Source organism: Filicampus tigris, chromosome 5 (assembly GCF_054856515.1).
Source record: "Filicampus tigris isolate MCC_2025a chromosome 5, RoL_Ftig_1.0, whole genome shotgun sequence".
NCBI lineage: Eukaryota > Metazoa > Chordata > Actinopteri > Syngnathiformes > Syngnathidae > Filicampus > Filicampus tigris.
In genome coordinates, this window is record NC_141221.1 from 5,309,421 (window position 1) to 5,333,582 (window position 24,162).

Sequence of the window (24,162 nt, forward strand, 5' to 3'; positions counted from 1 at the left end):
ATACTTCACACCGGCTCCGATGTGATCTCCAAGGGAGGGAAACTGCCAAGTTGACTGAATCACTCCATTCCGTGCTAATTTATGCTACACGGAAAAAGCTACACGCGCAAACTCCACACAGGAAGGACGGAGCCAAGTGCCGTAGCGCAAACCTTCGAACTGTGAGGCAGACGTGTGAACCACCATCACACAGTGCTGCCACACTTGTTAAGGCACGACTTCATAAAAAGGAGAACGACACTCACACATTTGCATGGTTTTCATCGCCTAGCCCGACAATGAAATCTCAGCTATCATTGGTTGACCAGTCGGTAGAAATCAATGCGACTGTGTAACCTAATCAACGGCCCTTTGTACCCCGAAACAGATGGCAGTGTTTCTGCTGCGTCCGGACTCACAACATCTCAACAAGCTGCTGCAGTCGACAAGGAGGTGAACACATCCTCTACCCCCTCCTTCCTCCTCCATCAACCCCCCTTCCGCCCCCTCCTCATCCCTCTGGGGTCAAACACTAAACAATACTGACAGCTGGGATCAGAGTCTCTGAGCTGGAGGATGTGGTGGGGGCAAGGAAGGAATGATGAAGGAGGGAAAAGGTGGTGGTGGTGAAGTGAGGGGGGGGCGGGGGGGTTGGATGGGGGGGAGGTTCGCAGCTGCTGCTTACACTGTCAGGTCTTGTGAGGGAGCGATGGTGGAAAGGGGGGAGTGAAGGAGAAGAGTTTGGCTGGCAGCGCCGCTCTCTCTTTCACACCAAATCAGGCGCTCGTCTGAGCGTGAAATTCCTTTGTGTTCCAAAACATCATTATTGCCTCCTCAGACAGTAGCCGCGAGAATCCGAGCTCACTGATTCGCCGCGGGGAGGAGGAGGAGGAAGGGTAGAAAGGGTTTGGGGTTGGGGGAATTCAGGGACGACCCAGGAGGTGGCTCGGCAGGGGTGGAAGGAGAGCTGAAGGTCAAACCGACTTTTATCTCACCTAATTGACTAAACTACCCTTCCACCTTCCACCACAACTCCCTCCACTGTACATCTCCTCCATTCGGTGTCCAAAACTACTAAATGGTCTTTTAGCCTCCACCCCAATCCACACACACACACACACAGCCAAACAACCCGACACAAGCTCGCACACGTCACACTTGATCAGCCAAACGTCCACACACACTGCGAGTCTTGATAAACAAGGCAGGCACACATCTACCCCCCCCCCACCGCCCCACTCCTCCTCATGCCCCCCCTGCTCCTGTTGTTTCCACAAACACACACACATGCACCACACGTATGCAAAAAAACACAGTGACGCGGGAAAACAAACAGGACCCCTGATGGGAGCAAATGGAGGGGAAACACTGGCGGAGTGCGGTTTGTCATGGGATGTTAGCGTGAGCATATGCACGTATGTGCCTCTCTCTTTATGCGAGGGTGAGGGGGTGGAGGGGGTGGGGAAGAGGGGTATGTGGGAGGCAGGGCCAGCATGCTTCATTACACACATTTAACTCACAAACAGGGTGAATGACAGGCTGGCGTGGGAGACGAGAGAAGGGGAAGGGAACGCGGGGGTGGTGGTGGGGGTTGGGCAAAGCCATGACCCCCCCCCCTAAAATCCTACAATTCCACTCAAACTCAAAGAGCAACTGCCCAATCTACCTCTACACCTAACCCCCCCCACCCCCACCCCATTTCACCTCCAATCACTCTCTTTAATACTTATCCATTATCAGTTTCCACCAACTAACAAGCCAAAACACGTTTCCAAGTCTGAAGACAACCTTTGTTTAAAAAGCTTGGACAACACAAATTCCCTCAATGTCAACACCCTCTCACCCGTTCCTTGAGGAGGTCCGCCCAATCAAGCTGAGAGTCCTCAAACACTCAAGCTCCCTATTACACCAGCTGGAATTTCCTCACCACTGTTTAAACCCTCCAAGATGCCTTCAGAGGTAGTAGTACACCGTCACAAGAGACGCTGGCACCATGAATCTAATTATCTCACTGTGGGAAGCTGTAAAACTCCGGGTCGCGTGTAAAGACTGAAGCGGCAATTTAGCAAAATCTTTGTGAAAAAAAGGGTTCCACTTTTCACTCCCCCAAAAAAACGAAATTAACGATGGTCATAATAAGTTAGTAATCGTGATTGCGTAATTGATCGTTGATTTTTACACTGTTGATTGTCTCATGGTTTGCCGTTTAATAATGTCTCAAACATTTTCAAATCAAAGATTGACAATAATGTCTCAAAGACTGTTCATTATAATGTCTTAAAGGTAGTCAATTGTCGTTTAAGATGGTCAATTAAAAATGAATTGAAAAATGTTGATTAAGATTGTCTCAAAGATTGTTGATTGTCCAAGGCCCTGGCTACACGTAGCCGGCGTTTTTGATAACGCCGAATATAAGCTTGCGGTTAGCCCTATCATCCACACGTGTCCGGAGTTTTTTCAGTGAAAACGCAAAACTCCGGCCGCAGTGGGGAAAAACCCCGGCGACGTGTAGACAGGGACTTAGAATACTGATTATCATCATCTTGAAGATTGTTAATCAATGTATTTAAAACTGTCGATTAACAACGTCTCGAAAGTTGCCGACTAACGATACGTCAAATATTGTGGACATGTCTGGAAGATTTTTGATTAATATCAATACAATAAAAACAGGAACATTGTGCACCTGCATAAATTGAGCATGTTTAACTTCAAATTTCATATTTATAATGTCTTGAAGATTGTTGATTAATCAGGTCTTTAAGATTGGTGGGTAACAACATCTTGAAGATGGTCAATGAAAAAATGTTCAAGTATTGATGACACATCAGATATTGAAAGTTGACTAAACTCCCTTCAGGCAGCACTGATCTAATCAATACAACACTGGACGGGAACAGGAAATCAGAACATTAAGAGATCTTTTTTCTTAAATAATGTAGTGTGTACGGATACATACAGCAGTCAAACGCCCATTGTGGGACTAATAAAGGTGAACTTATCTCGATTCCTGATAACACAAATACGTCGTTTCATTTGACCGGGGGTATAAAGACACGCACGCAGAAGGAGTGCAAGTAAGCGAGTGGACGGAGACACACCGTAGGCGGAAGGCCGGGCAGTCCCCGTACCCCGATGACAGCGTTGAGCTCGGCCATGGTCACCTGCTTGGCCCGCTCCACCGCTTGGACCACCTGCTGTTGATGCTGCAAAACAGATACACGCACACACACACACACAGACACAGACAGTGTTTACCTCCGAGGACCGTCGCCGTACTGAGAGACAGGGGAGGCGTGCTTACCTCCTGCGAGAGGAAGGGGATGACTTGTGCGCAGATTGTGTTGAGTCTCTTGGCGATCTCCGTCTGTGGGAAAGGAAGAGGCGCGACGAGAATTTAATAACATAATCAGGAGATGTTGCTAAGAATAATGACGGCGCACAACATGAGGGATAACTGCAAGCATTCACATCAAACACTGGTAGCTTTTAGCCTTTTGATTCACATACACCATACAGTTATTAAAAATCATTTGTGCAGGAATAGTTGCCTGTGAGTTTGGACTCATTTAGTTACTCAGCTGTAGAGGGTACCAGGAGTCTATTAGTGGGAAGCCTGTTTTTATAGAAATGTAACCTCAATAAATTTGAATGTCATGGAATCATGTATCACTTATTTTGGTACTTCAGTTCCTAAACAATGCAACTCCTATCGTGAAAAAATTCAGGTACATTACACAGAGTAAAATATGACTGCGACCAAATTGGTCGCATTTGTGAGCTGTTTTGTGTGTGTGTGTGCAAGAAAGAATGTCTACTGGTCGCGTTTGTGCCAGTGCATATATTTTAATGCTCCCACCAACACAGGCACAGTGTTAGACATTGTTTTTAAAAGGCGCTCTCTTCTTCAGCTTTATTAATTTCTGCACTGTGCGTGCGCGCGCCAGCCGCTTTGATCATGCACACGGACCACAGTCGTGCACACTGTCCCAGTTCTAAAACATTTCAGGACGTACACATTCCACGCATGCATATTGGTCCATGAGTCCCTGTCAAAAAAAAAAAAAAAAGGGGGGTGTGACCAACTGAGAAAGTTGGTAACACCAGCCAGTGCATCCATCAAAATGTTAATGTCCCCAAATTCACCATTTAAATGAATTACAATACCGTCATAATGGTTATATTTTCTGATTTGAACTACTGCATTAAAAAAACTAAACAATCTACAATATTCGTATATATTAAAATGCACCTGTGGATTTCAGGACATGAAAGACACTGCAAAATAGCTTTATGAGATTTTTTTTTGTTGTTTTCAAGCAATATTCATGTCGCAACTTCAAGGTGGTGAAAGCACACAAACCCGAGAGCTTTTTTCTCCAATTATCAGGAGACTGCTCAAGTTTCTCGGTCCCTTTCTCATGCTTCCCTCCATCCATTCTGCCCTTGTCCCCCTGTTCGCTAACAGCACTTAAACATAATCTCATCAGCTCCTAACTTTATTTGCTGGGCCCCGAGTATCCATGCCAACACATCCGCCCTCTCCGCCCTGATCCTCCCCCCGCCAACTCCTTCACCCGGAGGCGGCTACAATCGTCTGAAAGCAGATATCCCCTTAGCAGCATCGAATCAGATAAGTGGGCTCGTATTACACGTCATCCAATCAAAGCAATACGAAGGAGGTCGGGGTGAAGAGGGAATCGTTGGGGCCTTGACACACCGCGATGGCTCATCGCTACACGCCCAGTAGACGCATACACAAAAGCTGCATGTCACACTAAGGGCCCTTGGAAGCTCGTAGTGGTTATTGGGTTGTCGTCAGGGTTAGTGCGAGGTGGCATAACGTCGCTCTCCTGTGAAAAACACCTATGTCCATTTTTTTCAATTTTCTTATTTTTACGAGAATGGTGTTTCCGCGTTACAGACATCGAATTAACATGAAAATTTAATTTTTTTCCAAAATTGGACATAACTGTTTTTCACGCGACAGCGACGATATGTTCAAATTAAAAAAAAAAAAAAAAAAAAAAAAAAAAAAAAAATCAAAGAAATGTCAATATTTGATGTTTGTGTATAAATACTGTACAATAAAACATAACCAAGACCATATTGATATTTTGCCCCACCGAAGCAGTAAACCATCAGTTAGCAAGTCTGATGCTGCGACAAACATAAATTCATTTTCCATAGGGCTCACCCTCATTGGTGTCTCAGTTGAGCTGGAAGCAACTCAGCTAACTTTGGCCGAGAGGCAGGGAACACCCTGGGCTGGTTGCAAGTCAATCACGGCTAGCGCATTTAGACAAATAACCATTCACACTCACATTCAAACCTATAAACAATTTAGAGCCTTTGATTAAGCTGACATGTTTTTGACTAAAAGGCAGGTGCCGCTTCAACAAACAAACAACCAAAATTTAAAGCCGCTAATGTAAAACCTCAAGTCCATTTTGTTTGTTTTGTAGCTTATTTGGGTGTGATAACACCGCTGAGCTTACAAGGACATGCATATCGGCTCACCAAAGCCAATTATGCACTTGGGCGAGCTAAATAAAGTGCGAGCCTCGTTGGGGCAACTTCTGAACTATGCTAAACGATTATCTACAATTCAAACTGAGCCGGAGCTAAAAATAATAAATATTCATGACATTTTTTAAAAAGTGGGTGGTGGTGGTGGGTGAGAGGGGCGATGTGAACAAATAATATCAGCCAGACAGTAAGGTAATTAAATGAGACAGAGGCAATGAATAAAGGTGAGTCACTATGAACTACGTCCTGCTAACAGTAGTGCACTAGATGATGGCACATAACTGATAATTGACAATTAACACAATGCAAGATGAAAGACAATTACAGGCTTGTTTGCCAAAGCTTGATGTGGTTAGCGGCAGGAACAGTCATCTAACATAAATAAACACAACGTGAAGCTGTCTGGGTGGTTCATCCAGCCAAGCATTTACAATGGATATGCAAAGTGAACACACCCCAGCTCAGTTTCGCTTGCCTTTCCCTGCAATTCGGAGTGACACTGTTCTTTCTGTGTGAACGACACCAACGCGCAACGGGGAAGGCAAAGTGGGACCAGCGAGCTAGCATCGGTACCCCTTTTAAACTACATGTAAAAGTGGTCTTTTTTCCTGCATTTTTTTGCTGTTTTTTTTTTAACATGTGACTGTTGAGTGTAATTGGCACAAACACTGAAGGTGCAGTCAACTTTAGGATTAGAAGCCCCTTTTATACTGCCTGTAAAATCTGTCTTGCACACCTTTTTGTGTCCCTCTGCTCTATATAAAAGGTATCAACAGGGAACGAGAGCACAAAGTAGACCACATTTTTTTTCCCTTCAGAGAAAAAGACAGTAGTTAGCCAAATACTGTCCATTCAGAAGGAGCGTCCGTCCTTTGACGTCACTTCTACGAAACCAAAAACACGGCCGCCAGGCTCGTTCGTGAGGACCGACAAGGAGTTAAAACTGCTTTTAAACATTTCAACGAGAAGCAGTAGTTGGTTGCGGACAAACAAGTAAGCAAAAAGCGCCTTGAGAATGGCTAGAACCCACGCAGCTCCGCGGGCATCCATCTCGACTCTTGAAAACACAAGTCGCGCAAGTGACGTCAGAGCATTTTTGTTGGATGGTGACGATGTAAATCTCCGGGTCTAACTAACACAGCCAAACGCAGGTCTGGAGATATCCACAAACCTCCGCTGTGGCCGCAGTTTTACGTTTTCATGGAAAAAAACCTCCGGGGACGTGTGGATGATAGGTCGAACCGCAGGCTAATAGCCGCCTTTTGGAAAAGCCCCGGGTACGCTTACACAAGGCCTTAGAAATGCCGAGAGCGGAGGTGTTGACGCTGTCCGACAAGTACTTTGTCCCACCTGATCCTTATCTGATTGCGAGATTCCACCTCACTGTGTGAAAGCATACAGGTACATCCATTTTTGCGCCTTCCCTGGAGCTCTGCTTTGAAGGCAAAGGCAGCTGTGTCGCCTGTTTGGGTTCTGATACAGCAACTTTGAAGGCTCTCTGCGTGAAAGAGGCCGTAAACAACATCCCCCCCCCACCACAACAGTTGGCAAGCTGCTGACCTCGGCATGCTGTAAATCAGTCTTACGGCTAATTGGCGGCGTGTCTTGAAAGATCAGAAAGAGCTAATTTTAGGCCGACTATACCTGCGCAGCCATTCTCAGAAACCCGTGCTGCGCGCCTATAATTAGCCTCGTATCACGGCTCCCCTGATTAAGGCGTCTGGGAATAGTCTCACCAAAGACTATCAGGGCATCTTAACTTAATGAGGCTCAAACAAACCGGGTTACCTGCATTCCCTCACGTAAAGGGGTATTTGTGCATGAGGAAAATGTATTGGAAGTTCGGCTAAAGTCGTGATTGACTAGATGTTTGTAAACAAAGGCCTTTTATTTGGATCCTCTACATTAGAATCTCATGCTAGCCAACTGGAACAGCCGCCCAGCCAGTCTCTACACTTCTTGTCGTTGGAGAGCCCACACCAGCTGACATCGGCCTAAAGGCAGGAAACACCCTGGACTGGTCACCAGCCAAGAGGGCACAGACAAACAGCCATTCACGCTCATTTACATCTATGGGCCATTTAGACTCTTCAGTGAACTTAGCATGTTTTTGGAATGAGCGAGGAAGCCCACGCAACGCGCGCTGCAAACATGCAAAGCTCTACGGGCAAGAGGGCACAAACCCAAGTTTACTCCAGGGCCTTCTCAACTGGGCCGCAGTGCTGACCTGATTGGAACAAAATACTTTAATCTCCAACTGATCTCAATGAGGAATTGTGTGTTGAAGTTAGACCAGCGAAGCACTATAATGCACTAACTATGAGCAGACATCCTGTTACACACACACACACGCCTATACAGTAATTGGAGCGATACAGCAAAAACAACAGACACACACACGTTCATACACAGCAGGGGGTAGTTTGTTAGTCTGTATCCCCCACACCACCCGCCTACAGAGGCCTGTTGCTCCGACAACTAAAGCCCCAAGCTAATGACCTCCCCTGGAGCTGTGTGTGCGTGCGTGCGTGCGTGCATGTGCCTGTCTGTACAATAGGAAGAAATGCATATCCTCACAAAGAAGTGTGTGCGCATGCATGCATGTGCAGAGGGGGGCGGGGGGGTGAAGAAGACCGCACATAAGAGTCGCGAGAAGTTTGGGTGTAAAATGGGACAAAAGCGCTTGAGGAGGATAAGGAAGGGAGAAGGCGGAGGAGACAACAGGAAGGTGAGACTCTTCAGTGAAGCAGCCCCAGTCAATCCGCCTCCAATTTCCTCAGGTGTGACTGATCGATAGCCGGGGTAATTACTGCTAAACGCCGCGAGCTTCGCAACTCTCCGCTGGGGGAATCGCGTGTGCACAAATGCTCCCCTCCTCGTGATTGTGTCTGCGTGCTTCACCATTAAGCCTTTTGTTTGCGCGTTCATTTGCCTCGTCGCTTTTTGGGCGGCACGCAAATGTCCACAAGGGGCCCCATTTGGCATGTCTGCCTTCCCGAGGTTTGCGTCAAAGCACACGTCTTTGCCTGCAAAAAGTGGAGCTGGCTGTCTCTAACTCGGCCGATGATCGATTCTTGTGCCCTAGCCTCCCCCCCCCTCCCCCACCTCGCCACAGCCCCTCCCCTCTAATGTAATAAAGCAGGCCGCTCCCCTAGACAGCACCAATCAATCTACAGAGCCATTCATCCTGCCTCCGGGCTCAGCCGGCCGACCCTAACCGGGGAATTGGAGACAGAGCTCCATCGATCATGGGTAAACGCGCGCGCGCGCACACACATATACACAAACAGACGCACACACAAGGTAACAGTAAGGCGCGCACACACACACACACACACGCAAAATACAATGTACACAACTATACCTGTTTGTGCATTTCGATGTTGAGCCCGTAAGACATCTCGTAGTACTGCAAAGGACACAAAACACAATGGTTACGTTACATTAGAAATAAGACTCTCTTCACATATGATGCATTCTGCTAAAGTCCTAAAACTTATTAAGAAATATATGGAAAGAACACGAAAAAAGTCCTTTTCCCAACAATGCTGTTTCTTTAGACAAAATGCTGGCTGTCCTCCATCGCTTGTTATCTGTGTCATACTGCTAAAGTGCTTCCCAGAAGCACAACCCACGCGAAAACACAACCCAGATCAGAGTTTGCCATTCTAAATCTGAACCAAAGTGCGGCCCTGAGTGGAAACACAGAATTAACACTGCAGATCCCATTTCTACTGTCCGACCAGAAAAAGACCCAGAACTGACGGAAACTCTCGGACAAAGGCTTCAGTGAGAAAGATGCATGCGATCGGGTTCGTTACACATGATCTCTTGGATGTGAACTGGAAACGGATCGGACAAAGGCTCTCAAAGTTTTTTGCCAACAACAGTGTCACTGTTTCCATGTAAAAGCTGACAACGGCGGTCTGCGAAAACGGAAAACAGGAGCGTGCGGGTTGAGCGGTCGCCTCACCACTGTCCCCCTCGTCCTAGCAGATACTTTTGTACCACATGACATTTGGCAATTTCTTCCACCCATTCCAACCTGCTTCAATCCATGTCTTCGCCACCTTGCCCCGTTCACCTTCCTCTGGACTACCGAGCCAAAGTATCTACACGCCTCCGTCACGCCTACAGCACACGTCACCACTGTTCTGTTGCCCTCTTACTTGTCCTGTACAATTCTAACAGACATCTCTGCCACTCCAGGCTTCCTCATGCAACAGCGCAACTCCTCTCTCGGTACCCTTTCACGGGCTTTCTCATGATCTGCAAAAACACAAAGGGCTCCTTCTGACCTTCTCGGTACTTCTCCATCAGCACCCTCAAGGCAAATCATCTGGCAACTCCTGGCCAGGGAACCATACTGTCGCTCACAAATTCTCACTACTGTCCTGAGTCTTGCCTCTACTACCCAGTAAAGTGCCAGATAGGTGGAAAATACTTTAAAGGAACAGGCAGGTTAAAATTCATTTTCCAGCATTAGATTAGTCATTGTGAATAAGGAATAAAAGTGCAAACACCAACGGCATCTGATTTCCTGAAAAAAGGTTTGAGCCAACTGAGTATCAAAACAATGACCTCCCTCTACGCGGGCGGCCATGTTGGACTGCTTTGCGAAATCCCCGTGACGTCACGACATTCGACTGTTCATTTCGGACTTCTATTGAGTCTATTGTGCTATAAAAAATGACAGATGGTGTCGTCAAGTATTCCTATAATTTCGATATCACTCGTACCGTCAGGTTTTATGTTCTTTCGAGGAGAAAGGGAGACATTAACAGCACAATGGCTGACAATGCAGTCAGCCTGCGAGCTTGGAGTGCGACTTCTATCACAGCTCGACGGCTGTAAAACATAACCGATTATCACCAAAATGTATGTGTGCAGCTGTAGGCATGTGATACGCATTCTGTGAAAATATTAGAATGAAACTCCCAATTTGTTGGATGATATGTCACGTCGCAAGGTGCCTGTCCATATTTGCCATAGGGGCAACAATTCATGTTGAGTAAAAAACATGGCTAATTCTCACCCAAATTTATGTGGACAAGTATAAACAAACGATAACCAAAGTCTGAAAACATTTGAACGAAATGCAATATTTTGTAAAATACTCAGCGTTAAAATACATATGTATATTAATGAGGCAATCCTTCTGTTTCATCTTCTTCCCGATGACACACCTGTGGAGGTATGGAAGCATTTAGAAGGAGTTTTTGACCAGGTTGTTCGATAGAATTCTAGTAAATCTTTTTGTTAGCTGTCCACATTTGAGTCCACATGTTGCTGCTGGGGGACAGCATTTGAAAACATATCATTTTAAAGCCGAAAGGTAAGCAGAGCTGCACTGAGTTGGCTGGATACTCAGAGTAAACAGACTTTGCTTCTGATAAGCAGCGTATACTGGATTGCAGCCGGCGTGGGGCGCGTTTGCCGATGTGTCCGCACATACGCAAGTCCTCACAATAATTGACAAGTTTAATTAGGCTGCTTGGTGACGAAGTGATTCTTACACGAATGAAAATAAATCCCATGCTGCCTTGCAGACACTCACGTAGGCTTCAAAGCCCTCACTTGTGTTTTTAGACTAACTGAAACAGTAGATCACTAACTTACCACTCCCTAGCTCCACTGCCAGTCGTTATGGTAACGAAAGCCATGCTTTGCAATGTCCCCCACAATAGAGGGGGCAGGGTGAGCAGGCACCTCAAAACAGACTAATTACGGCCAAAATCAAAACAGAGGGAGAAATGTTTTTCCTATAAATCTCGATTCTTCGGGCGTTTTGACTAAAAGCATGTCGGAGAAATGCTATTAAAGACACCTTGGAAATGTTTTGTAAGAAAAAAAAAAATGCATGATGTGTTCTTTAATAACTAGTAGTTAGCTGAGAACGCCTTTTAAAATTACAGCGTTGGCTTCCTCTTATTCTTGTTTTAACACGCGCATATAAAGGGAATCATCGCTTGAGGCAAGATGAAAGTTCAGTCAGGTCAGAACACACAGAGCTGATGAGGACATGCCACCTTTCTCAAGGGCACTTATGCTGGAGAGCGAAAAAAACAACAAAAACAGTGGAAATGGATCTCACCATGACATAGTGTCTCTGCATCTCCGTCTTTTCACCAGCCAACTTCTCACACTCCAGCTTGAGACTGAAACACAAGCGTCGCAGGTTGTTACATTGAAAGGCGCCTTGAGATTCTTACAGCAGAACTGATGTGCGAACGTAGCTCTGGTTTTAGCACAGTGTGAACCTGCCAAGTCAAAAGCTGCCAAAGTAGTATCATTTGATGTTCCACCAAACTTTTCGAGAAGTATGCCAACCAACCTTGGCAGTTAGCCCCGTCATGTGACTAGTGAGACTTCATCTCAGTCAGCAACGAAAGGATTGGGTCCACACGGGTTTTGCTTTTTCTTTGGCTTTTTGTGACGCCGCCAGAGTACGGTACCAGGTACGGCAAAGAGAAAACGGGTGAAACTGAAATGGAACTTGTCTATTAAGCAACATGTTGCTCTGAAAGCACAATAACGACCAGAGAAGCTTGCCAACAAATGGCCCCAGTGTTATTGTCGGTTACGTATCTGTGTGGCGTCTTCAAAGGGCAAATTGATTTAATTGCTTTATTTTCGTTGTATGTAATTCTCCTCTCATACTTTTTGGGTGCCTAATTAAATGACTCAGTGGATTTTTGCCTGGGCTTTTCAAATATTTGTGCCTCCTAACCTATGAACCTGTCGCATTCCATCACTCTAGTTTTGAGCCTTTTTTTCTTTACCCTTTTCAGGCCACGATACTTACAATTACCCGGTAAGTAACTTCTTTCCTACAAATCCTTGGAAAATTATGAATATGGGCCATCCTATGACAGAGTCCCGTTCCCACAGCGGCGACGTAACCCAAATGTGTACAGCGGTCTGAAAGTGTGATAATCTATCACTCTACGCTAACTCCAGAAAATATTTGCATGAAAAACAGGCTTTGTCAGATTTTTATAATTTTTTTTTTAACGTATTTTTCTCATTTTTGGGGTATGTTTTTGTGAGATTTTTATCAGGTTTATTTGTACATATTTTTCCCATTATTTCTTGACAAATTCTGAATCCTGTTTTAACGGTAATCGAAGGCAGCAAAGCAAACCAAATGTGTGTGTAATTTGGAAAGCACCATAGTATATCTCTAACCTATCTGAATGCAGTAGTAAAGTCAATATGCCAGTAAATATTTTTGGGGAAAAAAAACTATGATATTTTTATAAGGCTTTTCAGTTTTTATGCCATATGTTTGTCATTTATTGTCCAGATTTTGTCAAATTTTTTGTAATTTGAGATTTTATCTATTTGCATTTTTTGTCATCACTTTTTTGTTGACGTAACACAAATATTTATGCAAGTCAAATTATATTGAAATCTATTATTAAGCTATTCTAATGCAGTCATAAAGTCATAATTAAAATAAATATTTGTACGAAAAACACTGCAAGGTCAAGGATATAAAACATTCAAATGGAAAAACACTAAATACGGATGTAACCAAGCATGCCTTGATGGCAAACTCTTGTTTAACTGTGCAAACTAGTTAATTGCACGACATTTGTAACACTGAAATGTTGTATCAGAGTCTCGTCGTAAACCGAGGAGCCCCTGTACAGGTAATAAAGACCTTTTCACCGTGGGTCGAGTTAATTCACTTGACGTTACAGTATATCATTTCCTACATGAACATTTGTTGAAAAACTTGGAATTCATCAGGCGTTATGAAAGAGAATTTGTTTGACAATGGTGGTTGCACTATATGATTGCCTATTTTGATTATTTACAGATGTGCGGTTGTGTCTGCAGCCTCACAATCCCTCTGTTGGATTAAAAAGGAGTTCTCGTAAAACAAACACGCAATTTGCGGGTCCTCTGGGGGTTCTCCCCGACAATAGATAATAAGATCAGCAAAGAATGTGAACGTCTAATCTCGCCCTTTTTTGTTTACTCACTGATTAAAGAACCCGCAAGTTGCTGGGAGAAGCCTTGCGTCTTCCGTTGAAATGGAGAACATGACTCTTCCTGTTGAGCCGTGACAACCGCGATGTGTTCGCCTGTAGGCTGATTATGTGCGTTTGCACATCGGTGTGTCTCACCTATCGAAGCCACCCTAACACAAATGCATTAACGCAAAAGACACACACGTGTCACGGGGGAAAATACGGGGTGATTTACAAAAGGACGCACGCCAGCCATTATTGCGAGTGGGACCTACCACAGCGTCAGAAAAGAAAAAAAACCAAAAAAAAACAGCCCGGATGCCTGAGTGTGCTGCACGCTCTTGTGAACCTGATCCGTGTTTATGGGTGAGTCTGAGGCCAGTTTGTTATGCTAACAGGGGGGACTGCGGCTGGCTGGGAATAACATTGAGACCAAGGGTGGGCAAAGTATGACACGCGGGCCACATGCAGCCTGTTCCATTCTTTTGGAGGAGCAGTTCTTTCCATAAAATTGGCTAATTGCAATATATTCTTTTTTTTATTATTTATTATTAAATTAATCTCATTATATAACATGAATGAATTCATCGTAAAATTAAAAATGAAATAAAGTATTTTACATTTACTTTCCACTTTTTAATGAAATAAATGGTTGATTGATGATAATTGGATTAATTCTAGATAATACTATTTCAAACATGCGTGACTTAATCAACTTAATCAAATAACTGGTACATCAATTATAATCATAACTAAATTTTTTTTTATTAATTTTGAATTTCAAAATGAGCATGAATTTGTATTTATTGTTAAAATTAACTATAGGTACTTAAAATATAGGTTTTAGGGATATTATCATTGTTATTGAAATAGCTATTTTAAATACACATTTTAACTTTTTTTTTTTTTCTGACCTCCTCTACAAATAGCCCGGGTCGTTTGTCCGATTTAAAAATCAAATGTGGCTCGTGAGCACCAAAGTTTGCCTAACCCTGGTTTAGACACTACAGATGACAGTGAGACTATTTTTTGTTTGTTTGTTTGTTTTTTTGTGGTGTACCTGTGGTACTGGGCCTGCAGGAACTGGAATTCCTCCTTGATGCGGTCCAGGGATTCTGGGATAGTGAACTTAAAGGGCTGACCCGGAGCCTGGTGGGGCGTCTAAAGGAAACACACACAAACATTATTATTAACGCCATGCTGCGGACCTCAATGTGCATGCGATCCAGTCCAGACTCACACTAATAACCACCATTGTTTTGTTTTGAATGCTAAGGCAAGGGTAACAAACCTGAGTCACGTGGGCCATAAATGGCCTGCGAGAGCAATTGATGCGGTCCGCCGTGCAATTCTAAAGACAAATAAAACCTCAGAGGAACAGCCTCAAAACATGAATCTACAATATTTAATGAACATGTTTTTTTCAATACTTTTATGTGGTCCCAAAGACCCTGACTGCCGTGCATTATTGGTATCTGTATTATTTGCAAAATTAGCATTTGTGTTCAATAAAATATGATTGTTGCTCTTTATTTCTATTTCCATTAGCAATTCAGCACTAGTAGTCAATGTGATAGAGTTTTTGCTCTGAATTTGTAGCTCCAATGAAGCATTAGTAGTCAATGGAAAATGGGAGTCTATTAGTAATTTGGCATAGGTAGTCAATGAAATGCGGTTGTTGCTATTTGTATTAGCAATTTAGCATTAGCCAATTAAACATGGTTGCTGCTATTATCATTTGCAATTTATAGTCAAATGAGTGTGGTTTTTGCTCTATGTATAAAGCATTAACAGTCTGTGGAATCTGGTTGCTGCCATTTATTTATTTAGCAAGTTAGCTATAGCAAGTTAGCTATAGCGGTCAAAAAAAATGTAGCAATTTGGCATTATCAGGGCATGAAATATGGTTGTTATGATCTACTGTATTTGCATTAGTAGGCAATGGAATATGGTTGCTGCTATTGGTCTGGGCAAATTAGTATTAGCATTCAATTGAATGTGGATCTGCTTTTCAGCATTAAAAGGGGAAGTCAACGGAAATGTTCTTGACAAGAATATGTTCTATGCAGGCCCACTAGTCGAAACACGGCATTCTGATTAATAATTGCGTTTGTGGAATATGACTTAAGTAGCAAAATTCACCTGTTTTTAGCCATCTCAGGTGGTGGCCATTTTGTCACTTCTGTCGAATGAAAATGACATCACAGTTGCTCAGGGCTCTTGTAAGAACCAAAGACGGATCACCTGTCTTCTGAAGCCGAGCTGTGATTGGTTGTTACCTGGGTCTTGAGCAGCTGTGATGTCATTTTCAGTCAACAGAAGTGACAAAATGGCCGCCCCCAGAGATGGCTAAAAACCTGTGAATTTTGATGCTTGACTCATATTCCACAGACGCTATATTTATCAGAATGCCATGTTTAGACTAGTGAAGGTGCATACAACATATTTTTGTGAAGACGTTTTGGGGGTTGACTTCCCCTTTAGTACTCAATGAAATGTGGAGGCCTGTGCCACCAGTCACCGTTCAGTGAGTTTAAAAAAAACAATAACCGACCGGATCCGATCACAAGACGGACCAATCTGTTCAAACAACGTATTTACTGTAGTGTCCACTATTCGCGATGAATTTGGACCAGCCAGGCCCACGAATAGCCAAAATGTGCGTATAATTGACGTAAACTGAAGTGCATTGGGGGGGGAAAAAAATCATAATTAAACCCTAAAAATTCTCCCATACTGATAAACATTCAGTGCACTGAAAGAAAAAAAAAACTGGCAAATGATTTTAATAAAATGTTTGACTGCATGTACTGTGAAATGTTGGATTAATAACAAAGGCAGCACAAAACGTCTGCCAATCAAATCCAGCCAATCAAAACTGTGTGAAGTCTCGAAATGTGGCTGTTGAAATTTGTATTAGCCAGTTAGCAGCATTAGAAGTCAATGTAATATGACCGTTTCGTCTTTTTCATCCATCAATTTAGCACCAGGAAGTAATTAAATATGGTTGTAGGTATTTATATTAGCAATTTAGCATTAGCGGTCAATAAAACATGGTTGCCAATATTTTTTATTGGCGATTTTGCATTAGTAGTCAATGAAATACGCTTGCAATCTATGTCAGGATGTTACAGGCAGGTGATGAACTCAAAATCCCACAAAGGGAGCGTGGTGGGGTGGATGAGGTGGAGGGTTATAGGGGGTCCTACCGGGTGTCGCCCCTGGGGGAACATTGTTATCTCCGGACGAGGAGAGGGGGGGTCCTCCCGCTTCCGTCACGATGCTCCCCTTGAGAGGCACCAATCTCGAAGGGAGGTGGGGGTGAGGTCGGTGCTGCCGGTGTGCTGCTCTGGTTCACCAAGCCATCAGTCGTCCTTTCCACACGAGACCGACACTTGGGAGGCAAGCAAGCCGTTTAACGCAGTCCTCTTCCAGGCGTCTCTTGCCCCCTACACTCCCGCGAGCAGAGGGGCCGTAAATCAGACAGAGAGGCACGGAAGAGCGGCTCATTAAGCTCCAGGCGGTAAAAGAACCAGGTGAGCAACGAAAAGGGCTGGGTAGTCACCGCGCTTTGTTGTTGTTGTTATTGTTGTTTTTGCTCCGATATATTCCGAGTCAAAGAAGGGGTGAAAAGTATCCGTCAGTTACAAAATCCTCTCCGAGTTAATTGCGCTGAAGAACCCCTGCTTGACTCTCTCCAGCACTCCGGCAAATTGTTAATTTTGATATAATTACCTCCCCGCTGACTTATGGTGAATACATAGCAGTTGAGCGAAGGCAAAAAAAAAAAAAAAAAGAGGAAATATTATGTTAGTTTGGATAACAACTCCAAAGAGGCGGCGGTGGTGGCGGCGGCCGGAGCAGTAGTTCGCCGTTCGGCTGTAGTTCCCCCTTCAATGGCAACTTTCTCACGCGGTTTCACGCGTCAAGCTAACCGAAACTGGAGGACGGCCCTCCGAGCCACCACGGCAGCCAATCGGAGGCGCTGCTCCACGTGGGGCTCGCGAGGGTGTACTGCGCCTCGGACCAATCGCCGCCCGCCTTGTGGCCGTTGACCTGCTTGAGCTCCATCGGCGGTGGCCAATCGGAGCGCAGCCACTTCGTGAGGCGCGAGAGGCGGCCTAGGAGGGAGGGTGGAAGTTGCTGCTGTCAATCAAAGTAACGTGGGTCAACCAAGTAATCGGGCCAAACACACACACACAGACGCACACACACGCGCACACACCCCCACTCACACACATACAACCCCTCCTCCACACACACACACACACACACACACCCACACGCACACACACACACAACAAGTACAGACTTCGAAATCTTGCTAACAAGTGTCAAGACGAATCAACTCTCCCCTATCCATATCTATATTATCTATGTAATGCACTGTATTGTACTTTGACTATGCATTTATCCCAGTTCAAACAGCTAATCTGCATTGGTACAAAAACGCCAGCCCTAAATGAAATGTCAGTGTCCCTTGAGAGAAGCTCACCATCCTCACCTATGAGGTCAAAGAGAAACTATTTCCTTCCCCCAGCTAAGGAAAAAAATGGAAAATTAATCTCTTCCAGGGTCAAATTGTCACCATCCGAAAAGTTTTCTTGCCCATGCAAGCAAGTGCGAGTACTCAGTGTTCATCTTGGGGAAAAATACAACTTAATTCTTGTAAGATTCCTGCTTTTTTTTCTATGCAAAACTGCAACTTTATTCTTTATATAATATGATATAATATTGTCCCTTTTTATAATAAATTTAAAAAAATATATTTGTCTTGTAATTGCCGTTTTTTTCTTGAATTTTTCCTAATTAAAAAAAAATACAATTTTACTCTCCTAAAATAATTGTCCACCCCCCTAAAAATATATATTGTAAAATTACAACTTTCTTTAAAACACAACTTGTTACTTTTTGCTCATGGAAATGTGATTTTTCTTCTTGAAAATTCATTTTTTTCCTAGTCAAATTACAAGTCATTATTATTAGTTCTTATCACAATTGCAAAAATACTTTGTTTGATAAAATACAAATATGACTATTCTTGTAATATTGCTCATTTTTTCTTGTGAAATGATGTCTTACTTCTGCTAATATTATCCATTTATTCTTGAAATTGACTATTTTATTTGAATAAGTTCTTGTTCTTGTACTACACACACTTTCTCATGATTTTATTATCGTACAAGTATGTTTTTCCCTTGGGAAAAATGTGACTTAAGTCTTGCTATACTGTTTGATATTTCTGCTAAAATGACAACTTTATTCTTTTTCCTCAGAACAAGACAATTCCAACTCAATTCCAACTGACATTATTCTTTTTGTTTATATTTCTCGAAGGTGTGGCCCTCACACTGGTGGTAAAAATGAGCAGGTCACCCTGCATATGTGGGTCGTAAAAACGGCGTGCCATGTTCCACTTATCCCGTCTAAGCGTTTGGTGTGTGAGAAAAAAAAAAAAACAAAAAAAAAAAAAAAGCCCCTCAGGACTATGCCGACTTGTGATTGGCTTAGAGGGGTTCGACCCCTCGACCCCTTGACCTCTGCCGTGGCTGATCCAGTGCATATGAGAGACTCCTGACTGCGACCAGACGTGACCTTTTTCTCACAGCTCTCACAACACCGCGCAAAAGAACACACGCGCGCGCACACACACACAGGTGCTGTGCAGTGGGTGGTAGCGTTAGACACAGCAATGACCTGCATGCGAAGCAAATGTTAGCGTGCGTGTTTGTGCATCCTTGATCCCATTTTGTCTCTCTCTGGGTGTTCCCTAAGCAGTACTAGCTGATTTTCTTGCAATGTTTCTTGTGACTATTTGCTGCACCTCAATGCTAAAGTCCCTTTTTTTTTTTTGTTTTTTTTTTTTTGTCCCAAAACAGTAAGTGACATAGTGTAGATGTAGACATGTGTCCATCGTATCTCCTGTCGCTTCAAATGGTAATTTCATTCATTTTACTGACTACAAATGCCTCTTTTCTGTGCTATATTTATTCCTTACTATCAATTTTAACAACTTGTGCAGTGTTTGTTCATTCTCAGCTGTTTTAAGCATGTTTTGTGTGTGTGGTAGATCTCTGAAAAAGATTAACATTATTATTATATTTGTCAGTGTCTGTGTTTACGCAAGGTTTCCGATGATGCACGTTTTTGGAAAATAGGATAAAAGACTAAGAAAGTTCTGAATGTTTTGGAGAAAATCTCTCATAACTTTAAACCTATGGTCATTGGCTGAGATGCGTCAAACAAATGCTCTTTTATAGGGGAATAGGGGCGTGGCTTATGCCGATTTCAGGTCTGTCTGTCTAGTGTGGAGAAAATTGGCCAGTATGCATTTGTTTTTCATTGACGGTGAATTTGCATATACACTCAACTTATTCTTTTTTTAAAATTTGGTTTATTTGTTAGGCACGAATACAAAAACAACGACGAAGTTTGCGGTCGGAATAGCTGACGGAAGCCCGTTTAAAATCAGAGACGGACTGGCCAATAGGCAGGTGCGATTGCCCCCCCCCCCAACAAAAAAAAGGTGAATGACGGACGAAGGAAGGGGACCCACGATGCATACGGATGACGAATGACAGACGCTCAATTTTTAGTAAAATGCATGTCTGCATTTTAGGTCGACATGAGTGACAAAATGGCTGCCACCTGAGATGCATAAAAACATATTATTATAAAGAACATTTTTGGGTTGACTTTCCCTTTAGCTCGCTAATGTTGAGCTCTGCGTGAGCATTATGGACTGAGATAATTACTTACTTACTATTTTTCTTGATAGAAAAAGGAAGGCGTCTATTTGATGGCGTTTATGGCACTTGGCCGCACACGGCCCACGGGCCGCTGGTTGGCCACCCGTGATCTAAAGTATGACATTCACGCTTAACTCCAAGTCTTAATCCCGTAATCTTAATCGTATTGTACTTACCTCTCACACCATTAACGATTTAACTAAATGTGTCACTGAGATGACCTTAAAAAGACACCGTAGAAAGGTCTTTAGCTACATAACGTCCACTAACACAGAGACCTTGTGATTCAAATTTGACTCTTCTCTTTTTGTTTTTTATTATTATTAATTCACAAGATCTGGTTACATGGCTATGACTCAATTGGGTGCCATTCAGACACATCAAATAATATAATCTTTTGTAATCATATTATGAGCTATGAGTTCAATTGGAGTTTCTGCGCTCGCTATACCACAAGCGAACGTTTGCTTTAAGATATCGCTCGATACGGATAAATCGCAACATCTGCGCCTCCAGTTTAAGTCAAATATACAGAATGTCACTCCCCGAAATGTATGCACAATTGAACAGCTGGACGCTCAACCAGTGTTTTAGGTTGAGGTCATGGAGATATCCATCTGTTTTCTGTAGTGCTTGTCCTCATTTGGGTTGAAGGTGAGCTGGACCCTGGAGAAGCAGGTTGTACACTGGACTGGTCATATGTCAATAGGCAAGAGGCAGACATGCTCACCATGAGGCCACTGTGCTGCCTTCCTTCTCCATAGGCGTCATTTTGGTTTGGATTTTCACACATCTGCAGCCCCATCGACCACTACAGTATTCACAGAGATACAGTAAACAAAGGCAAAAAAAAAAAGTGAGTAATTGATCACTCTGCCTAATTTCGTTTTTTTTTATAATTATATTAGTTTCAACCATAAATATATCACAAACTATGATCCCAGAACCATTTGATATCATTCCAAACTCATCTAACACCATTATTTTTGAAAATGAATGGCTTACAGATGATGTTTTTTTTTTCAATGCATCGGAAGTGTGCGTGTACATGCACACGTGGCGAAGACTCTCCGTAACTTCCGTTAACAACCCAGGCTAAACCTTGGCCTTTGCCAGTATAGAATTGCTGTCCTGTGAAAAACACTCCAATTTTGGAAACTTTTTTTAATTTTCACTTTAATGCAACGTCTGTAACGCGGAAACATGACTCATGTAAAAAATAAGAAAACGCAAAAAAATGGAGATAAGTGTTTTTCACATGACAGCGACGACATACCGTAGTTGAGCTTCACCAAACTTCCTTGACACCGATTGCTAGTTTCCTCTCATCTGAATCTGAACGTGTTCTTAGAAAGGGCACAAAAAAATATAAATCACTGAGGTTTTCCGTGAATAGCTGAGGATAGGTTCCACAGAATAAAAAATTGGGAATAGGTGCGGGTTCGCTGTACTTTAAACCCTGTTAAAGTAACCGTTGCCGCAGACACTCGGTACACTGTAGTGAATTGTGAACAAGCGCACACGATTTCCTTAACAAATAGCTCATCCCTTTTATTCATTCCAGGAGTGTCTCGCTCTCCAGCTTTGGAGTCATTTGTTTTGGAGTGGGAGAAGCACACAATTAGCCCTTGCTTTGGATGAGGGACAAGAAGCCATACGAGCCTCATTTGGTTTGCAAATGATGCCCCCCATTTCGTTGTGATTTAGCGGGCTGAAAAATAAACGACAGGGGGGCGGGGGCGGGGGCTTTGTTTTTACAGAGGAGGAGGAGAAGAAGAGGTGTCTGTTTTAGCGCTGACCCTCTCATCGGGCCTGCAGTGGACATAAGAGGCTCTAACAGATAATGACCGAACGAGCTGCTTTGCAGAGTGATCCCAGTGTTTGTGTGAACTTCTATGCAAACGTGTGCGTGCGTGCGTGTGTGTGCGTGTGTGTCCACAGACAGTGATTTGCATGGAGGTTGAAGCAGAGCTGTCCTTTTGTTTTGTTGTGACTGAGTTTTTTTTTCAGTTTTTTTTTTTGTTGTTGTTTAATGGACGTCATTTGAATAGATTAAGCTCCGCCCACATCTGCAACTCCTACTGTTTTCATGTGGCCGACTGGGCTGACAGCCGCATAACGTTGAACCTGAGTGGCTTTGGAATTGTGAAAACTTAATCACTGTGCCATACAAGCAGTCTAAAAGAGGACCGCCCCACACACACACACAATTCCATGTGGGTGCCAATTACACGGCACCAGTGGCGTAGGTGACGTAGGGTTGGTGGTTTTTGTAAACCCATGGGCCCTCTTGTGGTCATAGGTAGCACGGAGTGTAACGTCAAACTGGGTCACTGCATTGTGTTGGGGGGCAATGAGCCCCCGCCCCTGTGAACGGATCCATGCATCTACACAATGTGATTGGCTTAGCCGCTCAGACGGTGACCGTTATTTTTCTGGAAAAAAAAAAAAGTGACAGATCTCTTCTGTCGTGGTGGGAGCAGCCAGGCCAGGGACGACACGGATGTCCGAGCAGGTAAACAAGCACTGACTGCCTCATAAAATCCAAACCAGGACAGTTGATATTTTTCTTTCACCAACTTTCTTCATCCTAGCAAATGTCTCAACAACAGTTGTTGAGACATTTGCTTGCGGATGAAGAAAAAGAACAACAAAGTTCTAGGCTAAGTCAAATTGTGTCGGAAATGCAAAGTTCTGAACTCATTTATTTTGTATTTTTTAATAGCCCACTTTTATGTTAAGCAATGTTTACTGAAGTTATTCTTGGAGTTGCCTATTTATTTATTTAATTTTCCTGTTTGTATATTGTCTGGGGAAAGGGGGTGGGAATGGATGGCAATAAAACAAGGCAGCTATTGCAATTCTCATCACTGTCATGGTCTATCCACCATGGCTTATTTATTCCTTACTTCTTTTTTTTTTTCCTGTCCTCTACTCACCTATGCAATGTCGGGCCCCTTTGACCTCAAAACCCACGTGGAATACACTCCAGCTATGCCACTGGATGGCACCTATGGTACAAAGCAGTAATACAGAAAAAAAAGAGAAAAAGGCCAACTTTTAAGGCAGTCTAAAAGTTGTTGATGACCCCTCCAGGTGGAAATTTGCTAGGGTACAAGGTAGAAATTTGCAAAGTTGACTTCATAATACCCCTTTTGTACAGAAAATTGATCCAAACTGACAGCATAAAAATGCTGTTTTTATGCTGTTTTGTTGTTGTTGTTGTTATACAACCTCCAGAGGTGTAAAATTGCCTTGTTCCCCCATTCAGTCAATGCTGTTTATACATAAAGAAAACCAGGAAAATAGGGCGTGAAAAAACTGTTTTTTTACAGGCAATATAAAAAGGGTTTCTGATATTATCTCAGAAGGCAGAACATTGTAGAATAAAGGCCGTTTTTACAGGGAATCTAAAAGGAGCTTGTGATACTACACCACAGAGTGGGAAACTGACAGTTAGATTTCACAGTCCAATTCTGTCAGTACCATTTTCCCAAAACAAAAATACCAAAAAAAAAAAGGTGGCGTAAAAGTGGCTTTTGATGCAACTTCAGAAGGTGGAAAATTGACGAGTCGACATTGTCCCTTGGTTCTATGTCAGGGTTTTAGAAAAATGCACAAATGGCAAGTGGACTTCACAAGACGGTGTCTGATATATAAAATCGCAAACTTCTACAGGCAGCGTAAGAACACCATTCTAATACTACCCAAAGGCAAAAAAATTGCTTGGATGACATTTCAACGGCTTCAGTGGGTTTTAAGTTACTGTTTCCACTTAGCTGTAAAATTCAGCTAGTGGTACGTAATTCTTTTGAGTTTCTCTTGCCAATAAATGACTAAAAGTCCAGTATGGTAGGCATTTTTTGTAGGGGGTTAAAATAGTTGACCAATGCTATTCCTCGAGAGCAGATCTCGGCAAAATATGG

General features: G+C 43.3%; 1 protein-coding gene across 3 annotated transcripts in view; it reads right to left on the reverse strand.

The window, feature by feature from the left end:
- The window catches only part of LOC147147042 (transducin-like enhancer protein 1), a 62,940-nt gene that overhangs the window by 15,057 nt on the left and 23,721 nt on the right, over window positions 1-24,162 (reverse strand). Inside the window, exons 4-11 of one of the 3 annotated variants that reach the window (XM_086032050.1) lie at window positions 20,967-21,047; window positions 16,697-16,936; window positions 14,779-14,838; window positions 14,548-14,648; window positions 11,603-11,666; window positions 8,873-8,917; window positions 3,284-3,346; window positions 3,081-3,185 (exon numbers count right to left, since the gene is read on the reverse strand). In XM_086032050.1, coding sequence (XP_085888176.1) covers window positions 3,081-3,185; window positions 3,284-3,346; window positions 8,873-8,917; window positions 11,603-11,666; window positions 14,548-14,648; window positions 14,779-14,838; window positions 16,697-16,720 — 462 coding nt within the window. In that variant the 5' untranslated portion in view covers window positions 16,721-16,936; window positions 20,967-21,047. Of the gene's footprint in view, window positions 1-3,080; window positions 3,186-3,283; window positions 3,347-8,872; window positions 8,918-11,602; window positions 11,667-14,547; window positions 14,649-14,778; window positions 14,839-16,696; window positions 17,717-20,966; window positions 21,048-24,162 lie in introns of those variants that run through there. The other 2 variants (XM_086032049.1, XM_086032052.1) reach the window with 2 other exon arrangements.